General features: G+C 41.7%; 1 protein-coding gene across 3 annotated transcripts in view; it reads left to right on the top strand.

The window, feature by feature from the left end:
* The window catches only part of Abi3bp (ABI family member 3 binding protein), a 211150-nt gene that overhangs the window by 51932 nt on the left and 140209 nt on the right, over positions 1-19009 (top strand). For all 3 annotated transcript variants that reach the window (XM_055594593.1, XM_055594575.1, XM_055594585.1), the window contains exon 2: positions 2712-2891. In XM_055594593.1, the coding sequence (XP_055450568.1) occupies positions 2712-2891 (180 nt within the window). The remainder of the gene's footprint in view (positions 1-2711; positions 2892-19009) is intronic.

The following is a 19009-nucleotide window of genomic DNA, read 5'->3' on the forward strand; positions in this document are numbered from 1 at the left end:
AAAGGGGTTGTACAAGTTTACATTCCCACCAGCAATGGAGGAGGGTTCCTTTTTTCTCTACAACCTCTCCAGCATGTGTTGTCACTTGAGTTTTTGATCTTAGCCATTCTGATGGGTGTAAGGTGAAATCTCAGGGTCGTTTTGATTTTCATCTCTCTGATGGCTAAGGATGTTGAACATGTCTTTAAGTGTTTCTCTGCCATTCGATATTCCTCTACAGAGAATTCTCTGTTTAGCTCCATACCCCATTTTTTAATTGGATTGCTTGATTTATTGCTTTTTAACTTTATGGGATCTAGAAAAGATCATCCTGAGTGAGGTATCCCAGAAGCAGAAAGACACACATGGTATATACTCACTTATAAGTGGGTACTAGACCTATATGATAGGATAAACCTACTAAAATCTGTACACCTAAAGAATATTAAACAAGAAAGAGGACCCCAGGTAAGATGATCAATTCTCACTTAGAAAGACAAATGGGATGGACCTTGGAAGTAGGAGAAAACAAGTCACAGGCCAGGAGCCTACCACAGAGGGTCTCTGAAAGACTCTACCTAGCAGTGTATCAAAGCAGATGCTGAGACTCATAACCAAACCTTGGGCAGGGAATCATATGAAAGAAGGGGGAGTTAGTATGACCTGGAGAGGACAGGACCTCCACAAGGACCTAATATATCTGGGCACAGGGGTCTTTTATGAGACTGTATTTCCAACCAAGGACCATGTATGGATATAACCTAGAACCCCTGCTCGGATGTAGCTCATGGCAGCTCGGACTCCAAGTGGGTACCCTAGTAAGGGGAACAGGGACTATTTCTGACATGGATTCAATGGCTGGTTTTTTAACCTCCCCCTGCGCCTGAGGGAGGAGCAGCCTTGCTAGGGCACAGAGATGGACATTGCAGCCAGGCCTGAAGATACTTGATAAGCTAGGGTCAGATGGAAGGGGAGGAGGACCTCCGCTATCTCTGGACTTGAAAAGGAGCAGGGAGGAGATGAGGGAGGGAGGGTGGGGTTGGGAGGGAATGAGGGAGTGGGCTACAGCTGGGATACAAAGTTAATAAACTGTAACTAATATTTAAAAATTAAAAAAAATAGTAATGCAAAGAGAACTAAACTAGATAAACTGTGAGTTCCTTTTTTTTAAATTTTCAATAAGTTACTCAGTGGCTTTGGTTTTCAAATTTCCACAGATGCAAAAATGAAAATGTTCTTAAAATCATTTAGTTTGGGGAAATGTAAAGTAATATAGACATGCATAGGATTTATCCTCCTCGCTGCTGAAGTAGATGTGAGTCCAGTAGCATGACTCTCCAGAAGAGAATACTTCTCTTCTTTCAAAGGCTTCATGCATTCCTTTCACGTACCTCTGTTGTTTAGCATTTTTGTCACTGTGACAAGTACCCAAAAGAAATATTTAAAAAGGAAGGAAGATTTACTTTGGCCCGTGCTTTGGAAGGTTTCAGTGCCATGTCAGCTACTCTGGGTGCTTCAAGTGTGTGGTGGAGTAGGATACTGTAGTGGAAGGGCATTGTAGAGGCAAGTCATTCACCAAGAAAGAGCGAGACAGGGTGGGGTGTCCTAGTGACCTTTTCCACCATGAAGGTCTCATAGTCTGGTTTCTACCACTTCCTAGTAATGTCACACTACTATATATCCTTCAAAGGCCTAATCTACAGATGAAGTCAAAGTTCTCATGAGCTACCCTCAGAGGGTAGATGCACTAGCCTGCGACCAAACATCAAACAAGGTCTTTGCAGAACATTTCACACACAAAGCTTAGCAGTCCTACACTGATCAACGTGGCTCAGAATCGTTTGAGCAGAAGTACAATAAAGTCTTCAGTATGACTATTGTAAAGAGCTCATGATTACTACGGGGGGCTCATGACTATTGTAAGGGGCAATAGTCTGTACTAGACTATATTTTATATAACCTCAAGAATGAGGCCTCGACCAGCAAGCACCATTTAAGTAGGCATAAATCCTCAATGAAACAAATACACAGTGGACTGAAGAACTAGTGGTGGGCTGGTTCTGTGGCTAAGAGGACTTAGTGCTTTCATAGCGAACCAGGGTTTATGTCTCAGCACACACAGGTTATCTCACAACCACATGTAACTTCAGTTCTAGGAGATCTGACACCCTATTTTGGATTTCATGGGCTCCCACATGAAACAGCACCCATCTCACCACCTCAGCAAGCCCCTCCTTCCTCTATTCCCAGCTCTATTAGTGATCAAAACATGTGGGTAAGGGTCTGAAGAGCACCCCTAGGATGTGTTTTAAGGTACAATGATTAAATTTTACCAGTAAGAAACTTCAGCTCCTTGCACCATATCTTAGTAATGTGTATAAAGTGAAGATTCTGTTTCATTTTGGATAGAAAAATGACCCTTAAAAAACAAAAACAAAAAAAAAAAAACCCTTCACTTACCCCTTCAGTAACAAACTACCTAGAATTAGACCCCTCAATATTTCCCTTTTATATTTTAGTCTACTTTATACACTATTAAGTATATTTTCTTTGATTTTAATGTAGTCAATGATTTGGTCAGCTGAGCGTCCATGCTATGATCCTAAGAAGCAAAAAAGATAGCATTTGTTCTAAGAAAAACGCCTCCAGGAGGCAAGGTTTGCTGAGGGGTGGTGGTTGCAGGATGAAAAAGAGGTGGCACATCAGACACTCACCTACGTTTCTATGATCAGGTAAAAGGCCAGGCCTGAAAGTGCACATCAACACCACCAGCGACTCCATCCTCCTGAAGTTCCTGCGTCCAAATCCAAACACCAAGCTGGAAGGTTTTCTCCTGGGATATGGCAGCAATGTGTCTCCAAACCAGTACTTCCCTCTTCCCACAGAAGGAAAATTCACGGAGGCTGTAGTCGGTAAGATGTTTGGGGACCAAACTCAGGGAGAAGGGTGGGTGGCAAGAGGTAACAACTGTGACAAGATGCCCAAATGTGGAAGATGAGCAACATCTCTTCGACATCCTTGGCTGAGCCCAACGTGGCAATACAAACCACCTTTGTAACTCATGCAACCCAGAGAACAGTTCTTGATGGGGAAGCTTTTTATTGCATGAAGGAATGATTGTCTTAACTGCTGTTGAACCTGTACTCCCTTCCCACCTAACTGAATACAGAAGGGAAAAAAATAGCTGAGCTGCTGGGTTTAGCGTTTATGTCATTGTTTACAGGGACTTATATGGTAGAAGATGACAGATATGGAGTTTGGATTATCTTTACATAAGATGTTGTCCTTGGAAAGAAAGGAAAACACATTACAATTTAAATTTTCAGTTATCTCAGACAAGGAGATTAAAGGTCACTATGGGTTATAGGATGATGCACTTCTTTGAAAATATTCGAATGATATAAAATTAGAGTTTCAGGATGTGAGCCTTCCTGTTGCTTTCTCTGTGGAAAGAAAAATGTAAATAAAATCCTTTTAAAGGATTAAATGCTTTGAAAAGGATGATTCATTGTGAGAAATTTGAAAGACTAGGATGAGATTTGCATTCTTTTCTCCCTGCTAAGAGGTTGCTTAAGAGGCTGTCTCTGAACTTTTTGGAGTTTAATTCCACATGTTAAGCACATTATATAGGCTCTTGTGTTTGTGCATGTGTAGCGAGAATGCCAAGATGAACTGATTCTGTCCTTTAGCCTGTTGCTTCTCCTAGAGTGGTCTCTGCCGCTCCAAATGCCAGTCAGGAGATAATATTATTAATTAGTGAGTAACTAAAGATAATGTCGTTAATTAGTGAATAAACTGCTTTAACACAAGAAAACCACTTTTTAAATTTAAATTTAAATTCTTTTACAATTTATTTATCTTATATCCCAATTATATCTGCGCCCCTCATTTCTTCCTGGTCCCACCTCCCTCTCTCTTTTCCCCTATCCCTTTCCCCTAGTCCACTGAAAAGGGACGTTCTCCTCCCCTGCCATCTGATCCTAGCTTATCAGGTCTCATCAGGACTGCCTGTATCCTCTTCCTCTGTGGCCTGGCAAGGCTCAGGGAAGACTAATTGCCCTTCCCTGCTCTTAGCATTTGGTAGTTGCCTATCATTCTTTGTTAAGGGATGGGATACTGTGAAATTTCCCATTTCTGCATCAGAACGTCTATTGGTCGTGTCCTTGTTTAGGCAGCCAGACTTTGGATCTGATATCATAGATCATGTAAAAGAGACAGGATGTCAGTAGAATTATCAGAACTGTTTACACAACATTCAACCTTGGTATTAGCAAAGGTGCTCCCTAAGCAGGGGTGAGGATATCCAAATTCATGTGGCTTTATAGAATAACATCTTCTGTTCTTCTGAATGAAGAACAAACATTCCCTGGGCTGTGCCATTTAAAGCATTCTCAGGATATTTGTTAGAGTTTCAACATGTCAAAAATGCACTCTAGTCCTATAGATGGTATAAAAATGGAGGCTAATAACACTATCAAGGGAAAACAGCCCATGCTGTAACACAAGTGTATTAGCAGAGTGATTTAGAGCTTTTAACCTGTCACTTCCACTCAAGGAAATCCTAAAGTATTCTGCCAGTCTAACCCAGGAGTAACTAAGGCTGCAGAGCCATTGATGCTCTTAGAAGATGCCCAACATCTTTCTGGCCTCACGACCCATTCAGGAGCAAAAAAGGTTAGGCTGAGCTCTATATGAAAGCTTACACAAACTCTAGAAGGGCTATTGAGGAGTATTACCCTCTAGATAAGCTGCATCAGCTGGCAAAGCTTCCTGATGGATATACTGTGGGATATGCCTACCACATTCCACCTTCCCAGAGGACACAGTCTCCAAGAATAAGGAAGAGAATACCTAGTTCCCAGAGATTTAACTGCAGACTGTGTGGTCTGATTTGCACTGAATGAACACCACCAAATATTTGTGGCATAGGATATAAAAGACTCAATGCTATTCAGGTTTGAAGAGGTTTGTTCATTAAACTCTGTTATGAGGCCAATCAGTACCTATAACATTCAGGGGAGTTCACAGACAAGTTACTGTTTTGAGGACCCTGTGGGACAGAGATGCTGGAACTCCTAGGAGGCTATTCCATGAGGCATTCTCAAAACTCTTTCCCCCTAGATCAATCTGTGTGTGTTTTTTAAATTAATCCTTTTCATTTCTAATATTCTATTAAAAGCAGAAAAAAATTGTTCTACATTTTTTCTTTTTTTATATTTTGTACTTTAAAATTTATTTAACAGAATTACATCATTTTCTCCCTCTTTTCTTTCCCTTCCTAGTTCCTTTCCCTTGAATCCCTCATACCATCCCACTCTCCAGTTGATAGCCTCTTTTGCCTTGATCTTATTCGTTACTTGTGTGTGTGTGTGTGTGTGTGTGTGTGTGTGTACAAATGTATATAAATAGAACCTGCTGACTTTGTTTTTGTTTTTTGAGTGTATATGGTTTCAAGGCTGACCACGCTGCATTGTACTCATTTTATTTTATTAGGTCTTGGAGTGTTTTTATGTGTTTTGATCATATTTACTCCCCCTTCAACCATTCCCAAATCCAACTCCCTTCCCTATCCATCCAACTTTATGTCTTTTTTTTTTTTTTAATCTTTCAAGTCTCATTCTTGCTGTCCAAATATCCTTGGCTCTGTAGTCCTCCACTGGAGTCTGGTCAACTTGCTAGGAGCTACAGTCTCAGAGAAAATCGTCTCTTCTTCTCCCAGCAGCTAACAATTACTAATATTTCCACAACTGGGAGTAGGAGTGTGTGCCCAACTACCTGTTCATGCTGTGATTCACTTAGGACTCACCTGAGGTTGCACAGGTTTTGTGTGTGCTGTTGCACCTGCTGTGAGTTCCAATGTTCAGCTTCCCTCCTGTGTATAAAAGACAGTGCCCCTTTGAACATAATCCCACCTGTGGCTTTTACTCTTTCCAGTCCTTCTTTCATCTCTTTTTTAAAGGTCGATTGTATTTTTAATTGCACACACATGAGAGAGAGTGTGTGTGTCTATACGCATATGAGTGTGGATGTCTGCAGAGGCCAGAAGAGAGTCTCAGATCTTGTGGAGCTGAAGTAACAGGCAGATGTGAGCCACCTAACCTGCTGGGAACGGAACTGAGCTCTCCCAGTCTTCTGCAAGAGAAGCTGGTGTTCTCAACTGCTGAGCCATCTCTCCAGCCCTCATTTGTCACATTTCTTTATATCTATGCGCTTTGCTGTTTGTTCTATCACTTTAGAATAGACTCATGATCTACATTAAGTGATCTTCTTCGGTCCATCAGATTGACTGCGCTTGTATTAATTGTCCCTCGTCCATTAGACACTCACTATGTATTAGCTTTGTGTTGCTGTAACAAGTTAACACAAACTTGGAGGATTAAACCATTTTAAATTTCCCAGCTTATAGTTGTGGGTCAGAAGGCCAGGTGGGTCTTAGTGGGTTAAAATCAAGGAACTATGTTCTTGTCTAGCGGCTGAGAGGAGAGTGTGGTTTCTGGCCCTTTTCCAGATTCACGTTCCTTTCAGCTTCTGCATTCCTCTTCTGTGTTAAAGTCGACAACAGTGGACCAAGCTGTCATAACACATAGAGTCGCCCCTTCCACTTAAGAAAAATGATTCTACTGAGCCCATCTGTATAATTCTGGACTCTGTCCCTGTTTTAGGTTAGCCTATTAGCAACCTTAGTTCTTTCTGCAAAGTAAATTTCCTTTGTTGTGTAACCTCACACAGGTTCTGGGGCTTAGGATGGCAATCTTTGGGGCCCATTATCCTGTCACAAGCTTCTTTCTGTTGCCAGGTTCCTATACGTTCATTCTCTGTTCTGTTCATTAGCAGCAGGTCTATTTTTCACAGATATGCTGTGAGCAGGTGATTTCATGATTGTAAAGTGATGAGCTGAAATCCCTTGAGAGTAAAGGAGCAAGGGAATTTTATTTCTTCGTGCAAAAAAGCATCTTTTATAGCTCCTACTTGACCCTTTGTAATAGAATAGTAAGTTTCTTTTTCCAGTTCACTGGACTTTGGCCAAACATAATAAACTATTTTTATTTTCAAAACAAGTGCTATTATACCACATTGCCTGACTTACTTCAGTAGATAGCCAATGTGTTTACTATCATATCTCACTTGTGACATGAGAAATTTTTTTTTCTTCACAAATATTCAAGTTAATATTTGGTTCTGTATGGATTGCTACTCTTACTAATCACTGACAAAATTTTCTATATTTATTTTCATATCTTTAAAAATATTTATTTTTTACATCCCAATTGAACCTCCTTCTTCTTCTCTTCCCAGCCCCACCCTCCTACCCTTTTTTCTCTTCCCCTCCTCTCTTTCTCCTTTGAAAAGGGGACTGTCTCCCCCATACCAATCCACCCCAAAACATCAAGTCACATCAGGAATAAACACATTCTCTTCTACTGCGGCCAGACAAGGCAGATCAGTTAGGGGAAAGTGATCCTAAAGCAGGCAACAGAGTTCATGTCAGAGACAGCCCAAGCTCCACCTGCTAGGGGACTCACATGAAGACCAAGCTGCTCATCAGTTCCATATGTGTCGGAGGGCCTAAGTCCAGTCCATGCATGGTCTTTGGTTGGTGCTTCAGTCTCTGTGAGGCCCCATAGTTCTTGGTTAGTTGACTCTGTTGGTCCTCTTGGGAAGTTCTTGTCCCATTCAGGTTCCTCTATTCTTCCCTGCACTCTTGCACAAGACTCTCCGAGTTCCACCAAATGTTTGGCTGTGTCTTAGCATATGTTTTGATCCACTGCTGGATGGAGCTTCTCAGAAGATGGCTATGCTAGGCTCCTGTCTGCAAGCATAGCAGAATATCATAAATAGTGTCAGGGGTTGGGTTTCTCCTATGGGGTGGGCCTCAGGTTGGGCCAGTCATTGTTTGGCCATTTCCTTAGTCTCTGCTCCATCTTTATCCCTGCACATCTTGTAGGCAGGGGAAATTTGGGGTTGAAGGTTTTGGTGGGTGGATTGGTGTCCTCCTCCCTCCGCTGGAAGTCCTGTCTGGCTAGGAGGTGGCCTCTTCAGTCTCCATGACCCCTGCTACTAGGAGTCTTACCTAGAGTCATCTCCATATCCTCCCAGGAGCCCACCCTGTCACTTTTATATCTTTATAGTAAGTATAAATTGGCTCTGAAGGCACAGAGGTCCACCTGCCTCAAATGAGTGACTGGGTCAAAGGCTGCACCACTTTGCACAGCTCTTGATGCTCAGTTTTAAGTTTAGCTCTTGATAATTTTTTGCAAGTATGCTAGAGAGAGAGAGAGAAAACATTCAGTCTGACTCTGGTAATCTGTTAATATCTGTGAATACTTTAGGACAGTGGGAACATAGAGAGATAGAGCAAGAGATCAAGATAGAATGACAATCTATCAATTGAGTAGCACAAGGCAAAAAGCTTTACTTTGCTGGCTCAAATAACAAATGGAAAATAGTCTCATACTCCGAACCACTGCAGATTCTGACTGAAGAGTTAGTCTTCCAGCCAGGTGTTAGTAATGCAGTCAGTTTAATGGAGTTAAGAGTTTTAATTCTTCCAGCTGTGCCCATTTTTCAAGAACTACATTTCGTGCAGCTGTGGTCCTCTCTGGGCATTCCCGGCCTCCATCTTGCAGATTGATTCCGGAGCTAGTGCTGAGACAGCAACAAGCTAGTGCCCCCTTAGATGCCATATCCTAGAAGGAATCCTGAGTCAGAATGATGACTCCCATGTCCTAAGAAAGTTTACCTTCTACTTGAGAAGCAGCAGATAAAAACAAAACAACTGACTCAAACAAACTTGGATTCAAATTGGACACCCCAGCTATGGTAGGCTGGTTTGGAGCAAAGTATTTAACAGCTCTGTTTCTCTTTGTGTGTGTGTGTGTGTGTGTGTGTGTGTGTGTGTGTGTGTGTGTGTAAAATAGAGAATGATCTTCCAGAAGCATTGTGAAGTCTGGGTAAATGATGCAGAGCAGATTATGTAGGTCCTAACAAAGAATGTGCATGGTTTGTAAATTTTATCCGTTTCTCATAGAAGTTGAATGGCCTTGGTTTTAACTTCATCTTTCTGAGCTTTGTAGCAGTTACTAACAAGGGCTGGGCTTTATTCCCACTAAACTTTTGGTTTATGCAAGATTTTAGTTGTCTAGCATGCAGACACTTGGTCAAAGAGTGGTTGTGTGATTTGGTTTGGTTTTATATTTAACACTGAGAAGTGAGACCAGGAAATCATAGAAGTTATTTTAGCAGAGGTATTAGTTACTAAAAACAGATAGCCATATCCACCACCCTGTTCTATCCCAAGCATGGAACAACTCTAAATATAAGATTAGGAAACAAAAACAAGAGCAAGATCTGAGGCTGTGATGTAGCCACGTTGGCCACACACTGTGTTCCTATGGTCATGGTCTAATCGGTGGAGACTCATGTTGAAGCTGACTCTTTGTACTCAGTGAATAGAGATCAGGTGCTACGTAGTTGGATTCCAAAGGAAGAGAATGGTGATTTCCCACTTTCTAGATTTCATATCTTCTAGTATCCCTAGTAAATTATTTATTAGTAAGAATAGAGATTAAAAAATATGACTTGAGCTGGATGCAGTGACACACGCCTGTAGTTCCAGCACTCAGGAAGGCAGGGGCAGGCAGATCTCTGTGAGTTTGAGGCCAGACTGTTCACAAAGCAAGTCCAGGACAGCCAAGGCTACACAGAGAAACTCTGTCTAAAAAAAAAAAAGAAAACCCAACCAACCAAACAAAAAAACATGTTGGATTGGAAGAAAAATGGTGAGACAGAGGCAAGGAAAAACAACAGGAGGCAATGATACAGTACAGCCGTGGAGACCAAGTGAAGCCCAGCCTGCCTTCCTTGATATGTAATTAGCAAGAAGCGAACAGGTGTCAGCAATTAAGATGGACCATTACCTAATTCAGAAAAGACAGGCATTGAGCATGTAGAACTTTTGAACCCTCTTACCCAGCAGTTCTCAACCTGTGGGCTGTGACTCCTTTGGGGGTAGAAAGGCCCTTTCCCAGGGGTTGCATATCAGATATCCTGCATATCATATATTTACATCATGACACATAACAGTAACAAAATTACAGTTATGAAGTAGCGATGAAAACAATTTTATGGTTAGGGGTTCATAACAACATGAGAAACGGTATTGAAGGGTCTCGGCATTAGAAAGGTGGAGGACCATCACGCTTGTGCATAAGGAAATCGAAGCTTACGTAAATGTCTCAAGGCTAGGTAACTCTTAAATGGCAGGTCCAGAATACGACTCCAAAACTCTGCTTGAGAACTGAATTCTCATGTTTTTGTGGCTGCTCACCGCTTAGGAAACCATATTTGACCTACAATACAGGAATCTTTGTATCGACAACAGGAAACTCTTGGTGGTTTGCTCCTGCAATACCCTGTAACAGTCTTTTTTTTTTTTTTAAAGAGGCCAAGCATCTCCATGCATGGTATGGTACTTGGTTTCAGTATGAGTCTCCGGGAAGACCCCTGTGTTCAAATTTTCTGGTTCTGTTGCTCTCCTTGTGGGGTTCCTGTCCTCTCCAGCTCTTACTATTTCCCACTTCTTTCATAAGATTCCATGCACTCTGCCCAACAGTTGGCCATAAGTCTCAGCATCTGCTTTGATAGTCTGCAGGGCAGAGCCTTTCAGAGGCCCTCTGTGGCAGGTTCCTAACTTGTTTCCTGTTTCCTTCTTCTTCTGATGTCCATCCTCTTTGCCTTTTGGGATGGGGATTGAGCATTTTAGTCAGGGTCCTCTCTCTTGATTAGTTTCTTTAGATGGACAGATTTTAGTAGGTTTATCCTTATATTACATGTCTATATGAGTGAGTATATACTGTGTGTGTCTTTCTGCTTCTGGGACAGCTCACTCAGGATGATCCTTTCCTAGCCCATGGCAGTTAAGTTTCCAAGTGGGTTACATAGTAATGGGAAGAGGGACTGCCTCTGACATAATCTGATTGGCCTTCTCTTTGATCACCTTCCCCTGAGGGGGGAGCAGCCTTACCAGGCCACAGAAGATAACAATGCAGCCACTCCTGATGTGATCTGATAGACTAAGATCAGAAGGAAGGAGAGGAGGACCTCCCCTATCAGTGGACTTGAGGAGGGGCATTCGTGAAGAAGGGGGAGGGCGGGTGGGATCGGGAAGGGAGGAGGGGCTTATGGGGGGATACAGAGTGAATAAAGTGTAATTAATAAAAAACAACAACAAAACAAATAAATAAAATGGAAAAAAAGAGGCCAAGTATCATAGCTACGTAACTTATATATACGTGAGCTGCAGTGTGTAACAACTGTGCCTTCAGAGCTTGTGTTTGCCTTTCTCATGGTTGCCCACCTCACGTGTACCTTCTCTGCTCCACAGGAGGCCAGGGCAGAAAATATTTATGGTCCTCTCTGTGTGCATTGTGCAAACTGTTTTCTTTTGCACACTCCTGGTGAACTGCTGTTACTGATGGTGGCATTTCTCTGTGCTGTTCACCTGGCCTTCAACATGTGAGCTCAAGAGATCCTTTGGCTTCAGATTCCTGCATAGCTGGTGTCATCAATCATAGGCACCAATAGCTTGGGTTTTAGCATCATTGTTTGTTTGTTTTTCCAGACAGGGTTTCTCTGTGTAGCCTTGGCTGTCCTGGACTTTATTTGTAGACCAGGCTAGCCTTGAACTCACAAAGGTCCCCCTGCCCCTGACTCCTTGAGTGCAGGAATTAAAGATGCCCTGCTTTAGCATCACTATTACTGTTAGTAAGTGTGTGTGGGTGTGTGTGTGTATGTGTGTCTGACCTGTCTTCCCTCATACTCTACCTAAATAAACTTCCATGAGCTGAAGATCCTAACAGCCCTATATTTCTTCTTTCTTTCATGTTGTTTTGAACTTAGGAACACAATGAATTAATGAATAGGAAAGGGTTTGAGCTCACAATGTCTGAAAGAGCTGTGAGTACCTCTTAAGACAGATTTTTTTTCTCTTTATCTAAAGCCACTTTCTGAGTTATTTTTCTGGAAATAGATTCACTATGAGGTAAGTATTTGGCTTTAAATCATTAAAATAAATCCAAAATTTTCATTACAAATTAGAAATCCTAGAACCATTTGATTTTCTTCCAATGCATAAAACTTAGCAAAATTTAAGTAAATTTCAAAAAAATCTTCAAAGCTATTGGCAGGTATCAATTTGTTAATCAATGCATACCATCTTTTAGTCAGTTTACTATGAGTTTATTACCAGAAAGGCCTGTTTTGAAAATAGACAATTATTTCCCCATATGCTACTAAAGATAAATCTTTTAAATATTTTTTTTCTATTGGATTTAACTGTACTTTAACTGGATCTTACTCATCTTCCTGACCTCAGAAAGTAATACATCATCTCCACTTCTGTCTTTTTTTTGGAAATTGACTAAAACAAATCTCAATATAAAGTACAGAATTTTATTTGTCAACCATATTGTATAAGGTACTAAAATAAAATTCTAACTTTTAAAAATTCACCATTGATTATTCAATTTAAAATGTCCTCTGTTGTCATGGGCTAAAAATAATGTTTTGCTCTGGATATACTATTCTAGAATCGTTGCAGGCATCTGACTATTGAGATGGTGGTTTAAAATTGAGAAAAGGTTAAACTGGAGGGTCAAAGGATTATCCAGGGGATGGGAATACAAGAAAAGAATTAGATGCTAGAATTTCTTTTGCTTTTAGGGATATCTCAAAACCAAGGACAGTAGTCTTATCAGCTTTTGTAGTTGTTATTTTAATTCCCTTGGAATGGCTTACTCTCCAAGCACACTCAGTGTTCTTTGGCTCATGTGAGCCAGACCACGTGCTGGGCTATGAAAGCTACATTTGGCTTTATCGGTTTATGTTGTGGTCAGATCGGGTTCTTTATGTGCATGTATTCATCTGTATCTTATTTTCCCAGCCTAATGAGGCCTCCCAGAGGCAGAGCTGGGCCTCACTATCCCCATGTGCTTGCTAACCAGGCTCACTGAATTTGAGCTAATCTTACTTCTTCTAGTAAGGTTCATCACCAACAAAACAAACCATCTCTCCTGGCCTGTAGTGGTAGTTCTGGGAAAAACAGTTATTTGAGTTTAGGGGTTCAATCTACTGTTGGCAAATGCCTGGTTTGCCTGGCATGTCAAGATTTACACCCGTTGTCTAGCTAGACCCGTTACTAGAGTCTGATTTTCTCAGTAGTTTCCACATTGGTTGGAAAGATGACTGCTCAATCAATTTGCAAGGGAAAGCCTAGAGTTCTCAGCATGAGTCTCAGGTTGCTCATCATCTGGATATTGGGGGGCAGCCCAAACTTCACTCTACTATGAATGGTGCTGTTAGAAGGGAAGTCAAGGGAAGGTGTAGGCTAGGAGTGCTCTCCTGTGTCCACCACCAAATGGGGCACACATTAGCCAGTCAGCCTATGCTGGGATCGAGGTTTTCATCATGATTTTTGAGTTCTCTCAAAGTCCTAGCCCAAGGAATTGGTCAGTTAGTCCTAGGAGTTTCTCTGTAGAACAGACACTGTTAACAGCAGTACCCTCTTTAGTCCAGGAAAGACAGTGGACCTCTGGGGTTTAGGAATAATAAGCCCAGGAGCAGGCTGGCTCCAGAGCTGGTGTGGTTTTTAGCCACCACAACACAGAGCTTTTCAACCCTGTGACACACACATTTTCTGGTTCTTTTTAACTCAATGGGAAAATTCTGTTTAGGAATCTAGTCTTGTCTCTCTACTTCTACTTGGTAATGCTCACTAGACTGGTTTAAAGGAGGGGAAGGACACCCTGCTAGTTTGAAGTTTTCTACTCTGGACTCCATTCCTTGAAGAAACCATGTCCAAACGAAGTCCTGATCTTTCACCAGACCTTTCAAAAAGATACTGTGACAAAATTTCAGAGTTCATGGGTAAGTGTATCTGTGTGTGTGTGTGTGTGTGTGTGTGTGTGTGTGTGCACCTGGACAGGCCCTACTTCAAAAGCTAGCCCACACAAATATTAAACTGGCTAATAGACAACAAACACCCATACCAAGCTTCCCTGTGGGCTGCACATATAAGCACATGCAAAGAGAATGCTACAGATATGAAAGCCAGAAATTTACTATCTGACGGGTTTGGTAGGTAGGAAAAGATGCATCCTGGCCATTAGGACGAGTGGGTCAGAGAAATATGTTACTAATTATTTGTGACGTCAGGGAGAGAAAGTGTCTGAGCGGGGAAGTGGAGGAGGATTAGTTTGGGACAGTGGCTGGATGAGACGTACCAGGCTCCATGCCAGATCACAGGAAACAGGCTTAACGTGGGGCAGCAGACACACCCAGGGTGCAGGGACGGGGAGCAGAGGGTCAGATCAGTGCTGGCCTCACGAGCAGGTGGCAAGTGCCCTTGGAGGACCTTATGTTCAGAGTTAAATGAGCTGTTACCATTCTTTTCAATGTGTAGTTTTCTTCACATTTCATTTAGTTGAGTGATGCGCTGTGGGCCCAGGGCAGGGGGTTGAATGAAGCCTGAGTTTCTGCGCTTTGGCCTTCCACACCCTGCCCGTCTTTGCTCAGTTCTCAGCTGTCTTGTCTCCAAGACTCATGTGTCCCTGCTCACTGTGTCCAGCGTGGCTTGGTCCTAGAAACCTGACTGAGCTAAGAGGGGAACAAAGAAATTACACACAGGCAGACAGGCACACAGACAGAGGCAGACACACAGAAAATCTGGGGTCAGGTGGATTGGTCTGACTGGACAGGCACCTACTCCACAACTTGGAACCTCAGCATATTTGTTTATTGTGTGCATCAAGGAGGTGGGGTTGGCTAGTTGTTGAAAGTCTCTGTAGGGCCATAGTCTCAGGTAACAGTCATCCTGGAGGAGGAAGCTTCATTGCTGCTTTTTCCACACACTCATGGCAGCCATACAGCCAATCAGAGGGAGGCATTGCCAGATCCCTGAGCCTGGCCTAGGGAAGGCTTTGCCAGTTTTCAGGGGTCCAAGACAATGAGGTCCTGGACATGGGTATTCTCATGTCAGTGATATGCCTGCACTCAAGACCTCACCTGCTCCCCACACAGTCTCTCAGAGCCTCCTCCATTCTCCAATTGGTCGTCTTAATTAACAGCATCAACTGGCTTCTATCTTCTGAAGACCCTTAGGTGTGGACTCAGGAAGAGCTAGGGTATTCGTACGTGCTCTGGTTGCCATTAATGGGACACATTTTTGTCTTAGGTAATTGTTGCTATAACAGAATACCTGAGACTAGGAATTTATTAAAACAAGATATTTATCTGGGCCCAGGGTCCTGCAGGCTGTAAAGTCCAGGACTAGGCAGGAGCATCTAGAAAAGTGCTTCTGCTGTACCACAACATGGCAAATGGTGTCACGTGGTTGGCACATATGTGGGGATTGCAAGCTGGCACGTGCATGAGAGATCATAGAGCATGTATGTGTAAAGAGAGAAAGGGACATCTGGGCTTGATTTCTTTCTTTGTTTTGCTTGTTTGGTTGGTTGATTTTCAAGACAAGGGTTCTCTGTGCAGCTTTGGTTGGCCTATACTCACTTTGTAGAGAAGGCTAACCTTGAACTCGTAAAGATCTGTCTTTTTCTGCTTCTCTGAGTACTGGGATTACAGATGTGCACTACCATGCCCGGCCGCTGGGCTTGATTTATAATGACCTGATAGGGTTCCCAATTGGCTCTACCTCGCAATATACCTCCTGTAGGAATTGAGCCTCATAATGAACCACAGAAAAGTCTGAAGTCTCTGGGAGTCAGAGTCCAAATGTGGTTAGATGAATGGAGCCCATCTCCAGAATACCACCTCAGGTGGCAAGCAACGCCATAACAAGTCAATGCAGAGACAGTGAAAGAGAAAAAGATAATTTTTTTATGTCCTTAATAGTTCTTTTTCTTTGCTTTTTAAGAAGGGTTTCACCATTTGTTTTTTGCATTGGGCCCAAAACTAACATAGTTAGTCCTGGGTGAAATATGTCTTTAATAGTATTTATTGCCTCCCAAATCTCATCAAATGAAAAGTAGAACTCTGGGTGAAACTCGAGTGACATCTCCTTGAATGGGATATGTTTGAACCAGTGCTGTTTTGGAAACACCATGTAAGTGTTTTCTTCCAGGCATGTTAGTAGGCTGTGAGGAGTGAACGAGAAGAGCATAACTCTGGCTGTGCTTTGAGACCCTGTCCATTTCACTGCATGGCGAGCAGGAGCTGCTTCTCACTGGCATCATCATCCCTGAAGGCTTGTCCTATGATGTACGCTCTCTCGGAAGAGGCGTGCGAATATTCTGGGCTACCTTCTGTGGCTGATCCCCAGGTCCCTTTCGCATTGCTGGTGTTTCTGTGATGGGACTGGCTACACTTCTGTGGATCTTTTAGACTTTGGTGTGATTCCACTCTTGGAGGCTGAGGAAGCCAGAATTTTCTTTGAACCAAGGGGTACAGCAGTGTGTTCTGTCAGACTGGGCACAAGTTCATCATTTAAACGATTTTGTAATATTTGACAGAAATACTTACCAAATACCACAAGGTTTGTTTTCAAATTGTCTCCATTTGTTTTTCAGGCAGGAAAAGAAAAAGCTTATTGATCCTGCACTAAAACAAATGCTTCGTATAAATAATTTTGTTAAGTAAGAGAAACAGTTCTGAAAATAATAAATGCATTAATTCTCTGGTTGAAAATGATAAGGTTTTCCAAAAATGTGGTTTGTGTTTACACACTATGTCAGCTCCCGGTCCCTAATGGTTTCTCCGTTCTTCCTGCAAAGCTCAATTTATTCCTTCTTTCAGAATGTGCTAATGGATAATTGCTGTTTCTCATGCTTAAAGATGCATAAATAAACAAAGCCTGAATGCAAAGTGTAGCTAGGTCTAGCCTGAGCTCAGTTCACCAAGTCTTTGTGTAGAGACTTGGAAATATTCTAAAAGATGTACTCATTTAGTTTCTGATAATTCCAGTTCTATAGGCATTCTTTTTCTGTACCACTAACAAAAAGCTAGTAATCTAAATGATGTATTAAAATTACTAGATTGTGTGCATAACTTAGTGACCGTTGTGGAGTTAGCACACTAACACTTCTGGCCAGTCTTCCTCTTGTACACTTGCCTACCATGGGACTTTGCCACTGTATAACTGAGCATTGGTCCAAAGGGGCATCAAGTGCCCTCAAATGCTAGACAAATGTTCCATCAGTGCATTCCCCAAGATGGGCTTTGGATCTTGTCATTGTGTTTTCAGGAACTACGGATATGGTCTTACAAACCCACCTTATGTTTGTTCACTGTAAGAAACTACACCTAACTAGAATGTATCATCAGCTTCTGTTTGACAACATATTTTGTAGACTTTTTACAGTGATATCTATGAATGAGTGTGATGTATAATTTTCTTGAGGAAATTTCTAATAGAAACCTCTAAATTTTGAGAGTTAGTGGGGCAATTATAGTAGGAAGATATCCTTGACTAAAATATAATAGTATATATCTATAAATGACTCTAATATTATATTTCATTTAGCAGTAAACTTTCTTATCCCCTACTCTAGGGCCTTTTCAATATTAAGCAAATTAAATTTAACTGGGCTGTATCAGTATGTAGACTTAGGCACCAGAATTACAAATTTAAAGTAACTGCTTCCTACATAAATTTTCTTGCATTGAGATTTTAATTGCATATATTCCTTAAATAATGAAATAATTACTTTGGTAGCACATCTGCTACAAATCCAAAAGAATATCATAGTGTAAAATGGAATAGAAATCTTACTTTTGGTTGCCCTATTTTTCCATGTGTGTATCCCCAATAGAGTATGAAAATTGCTGAAATACTGCACGTGGGGAGTATTTAAGAATGAATACACACACCCAGGGTCCCACTTCTGTTCCCGGTTTTGACCTACTGCCACAGGCTAGGCAAAATGACTGTGAGCTTAACAAAAACAGAGTTTTCAATTGTTCCTATGACCATGTTGGATCCTGGGCACTGTCTTTGGCATCTGCATTGCTTTGGTAGTGCAAGTCCTTTTCAAAAAGCCACTAAAGCATAATTAAATTAGTCTGTTTTAAGGAAGTAATTAAAAGTTAGCTCTAAGGAACTCTACCATACTGAGCAATTTAGTAAAACTCACAGTTGAACTTTGTTTTCTAGAAGTACATTTTTGAGACTTATTAAAGGGGCATTTTGAAGACTAAGTTAAGACATTTACATAATTATAGGGCCAGCTACAAAGCTAACATCAAGAGCTCTTGTTTCAAAAACCAGGATTGTCATTAAAGAGTAAACCTCTTCCTCTCACAGTCTTTACCATGATTTTGCTAATTAATGTAATTTTCAGAAATGAAAACTATCAACTATAGGACTTGGACGTTTGACCTTGATAATACACAATGCCTATTTTCAGTGTGGACTCGAGAGCTCTTAACTCTGAGCAGCGATGCTGGAAGTGCACATTCTGCATTTTTACAGTCCCTACATGCATAGGATTTCCTAAGCATGAATTACGGAAAAGCTGCACAAAAGGTCCCAACTTTTTTATCTCACCTTTGACATAGGCATGCATATCCAGCAGGCAATTCTTTTTAACTTATAAATGAGGGAGAACCAAAAGGGCATTGAATTGTCCTGTCTTTCCCTCTTCTTCCATGTTGACTAACTCAGCAAAAAATGGACACAAAGATGTTTCTTGCTGCTTATGTTTCTTAAAACACCAACACCTCATTTCTCACCAAAGCAAGTCTGGCTTGAGTGGGCAGTGTGGCGTTTTGGAGCCTTCTGTGACTTTCTCCACCCCCTCTTTCTTAGTCAGAGATAAGACGTGATCGCCCTCTTCTGTTGTGTAGTATATGTCCACGTATGTGTGTACCTGTGCTGGCCTGTGCATGTTCATGTGGAAGCCAGAGCTCTACTTCTAGTATCTTCTGCTACTTTCCTCCTTTGTGCTCGAGACAGGGTCTTGCTGAACCTGGAGCTTACTGTCCTTGGAATACCTTATGTGAAGAGGGAGGCAGAAACCCATGG

Source organism: Psammomys obesus, unplaced genomic scaffold (genome assembly GCF_907164565.1).
Source record: "Psammomys obesus unplaced genomic scaffold, mPsaObe1.curated_primary_1811, whole genome shotgun sequence".
NCBI lineage: Eukaryota > Metazoa > Chordata > Mammalia > Rodentia > Muridae > Psammomys > Psammomys obesus.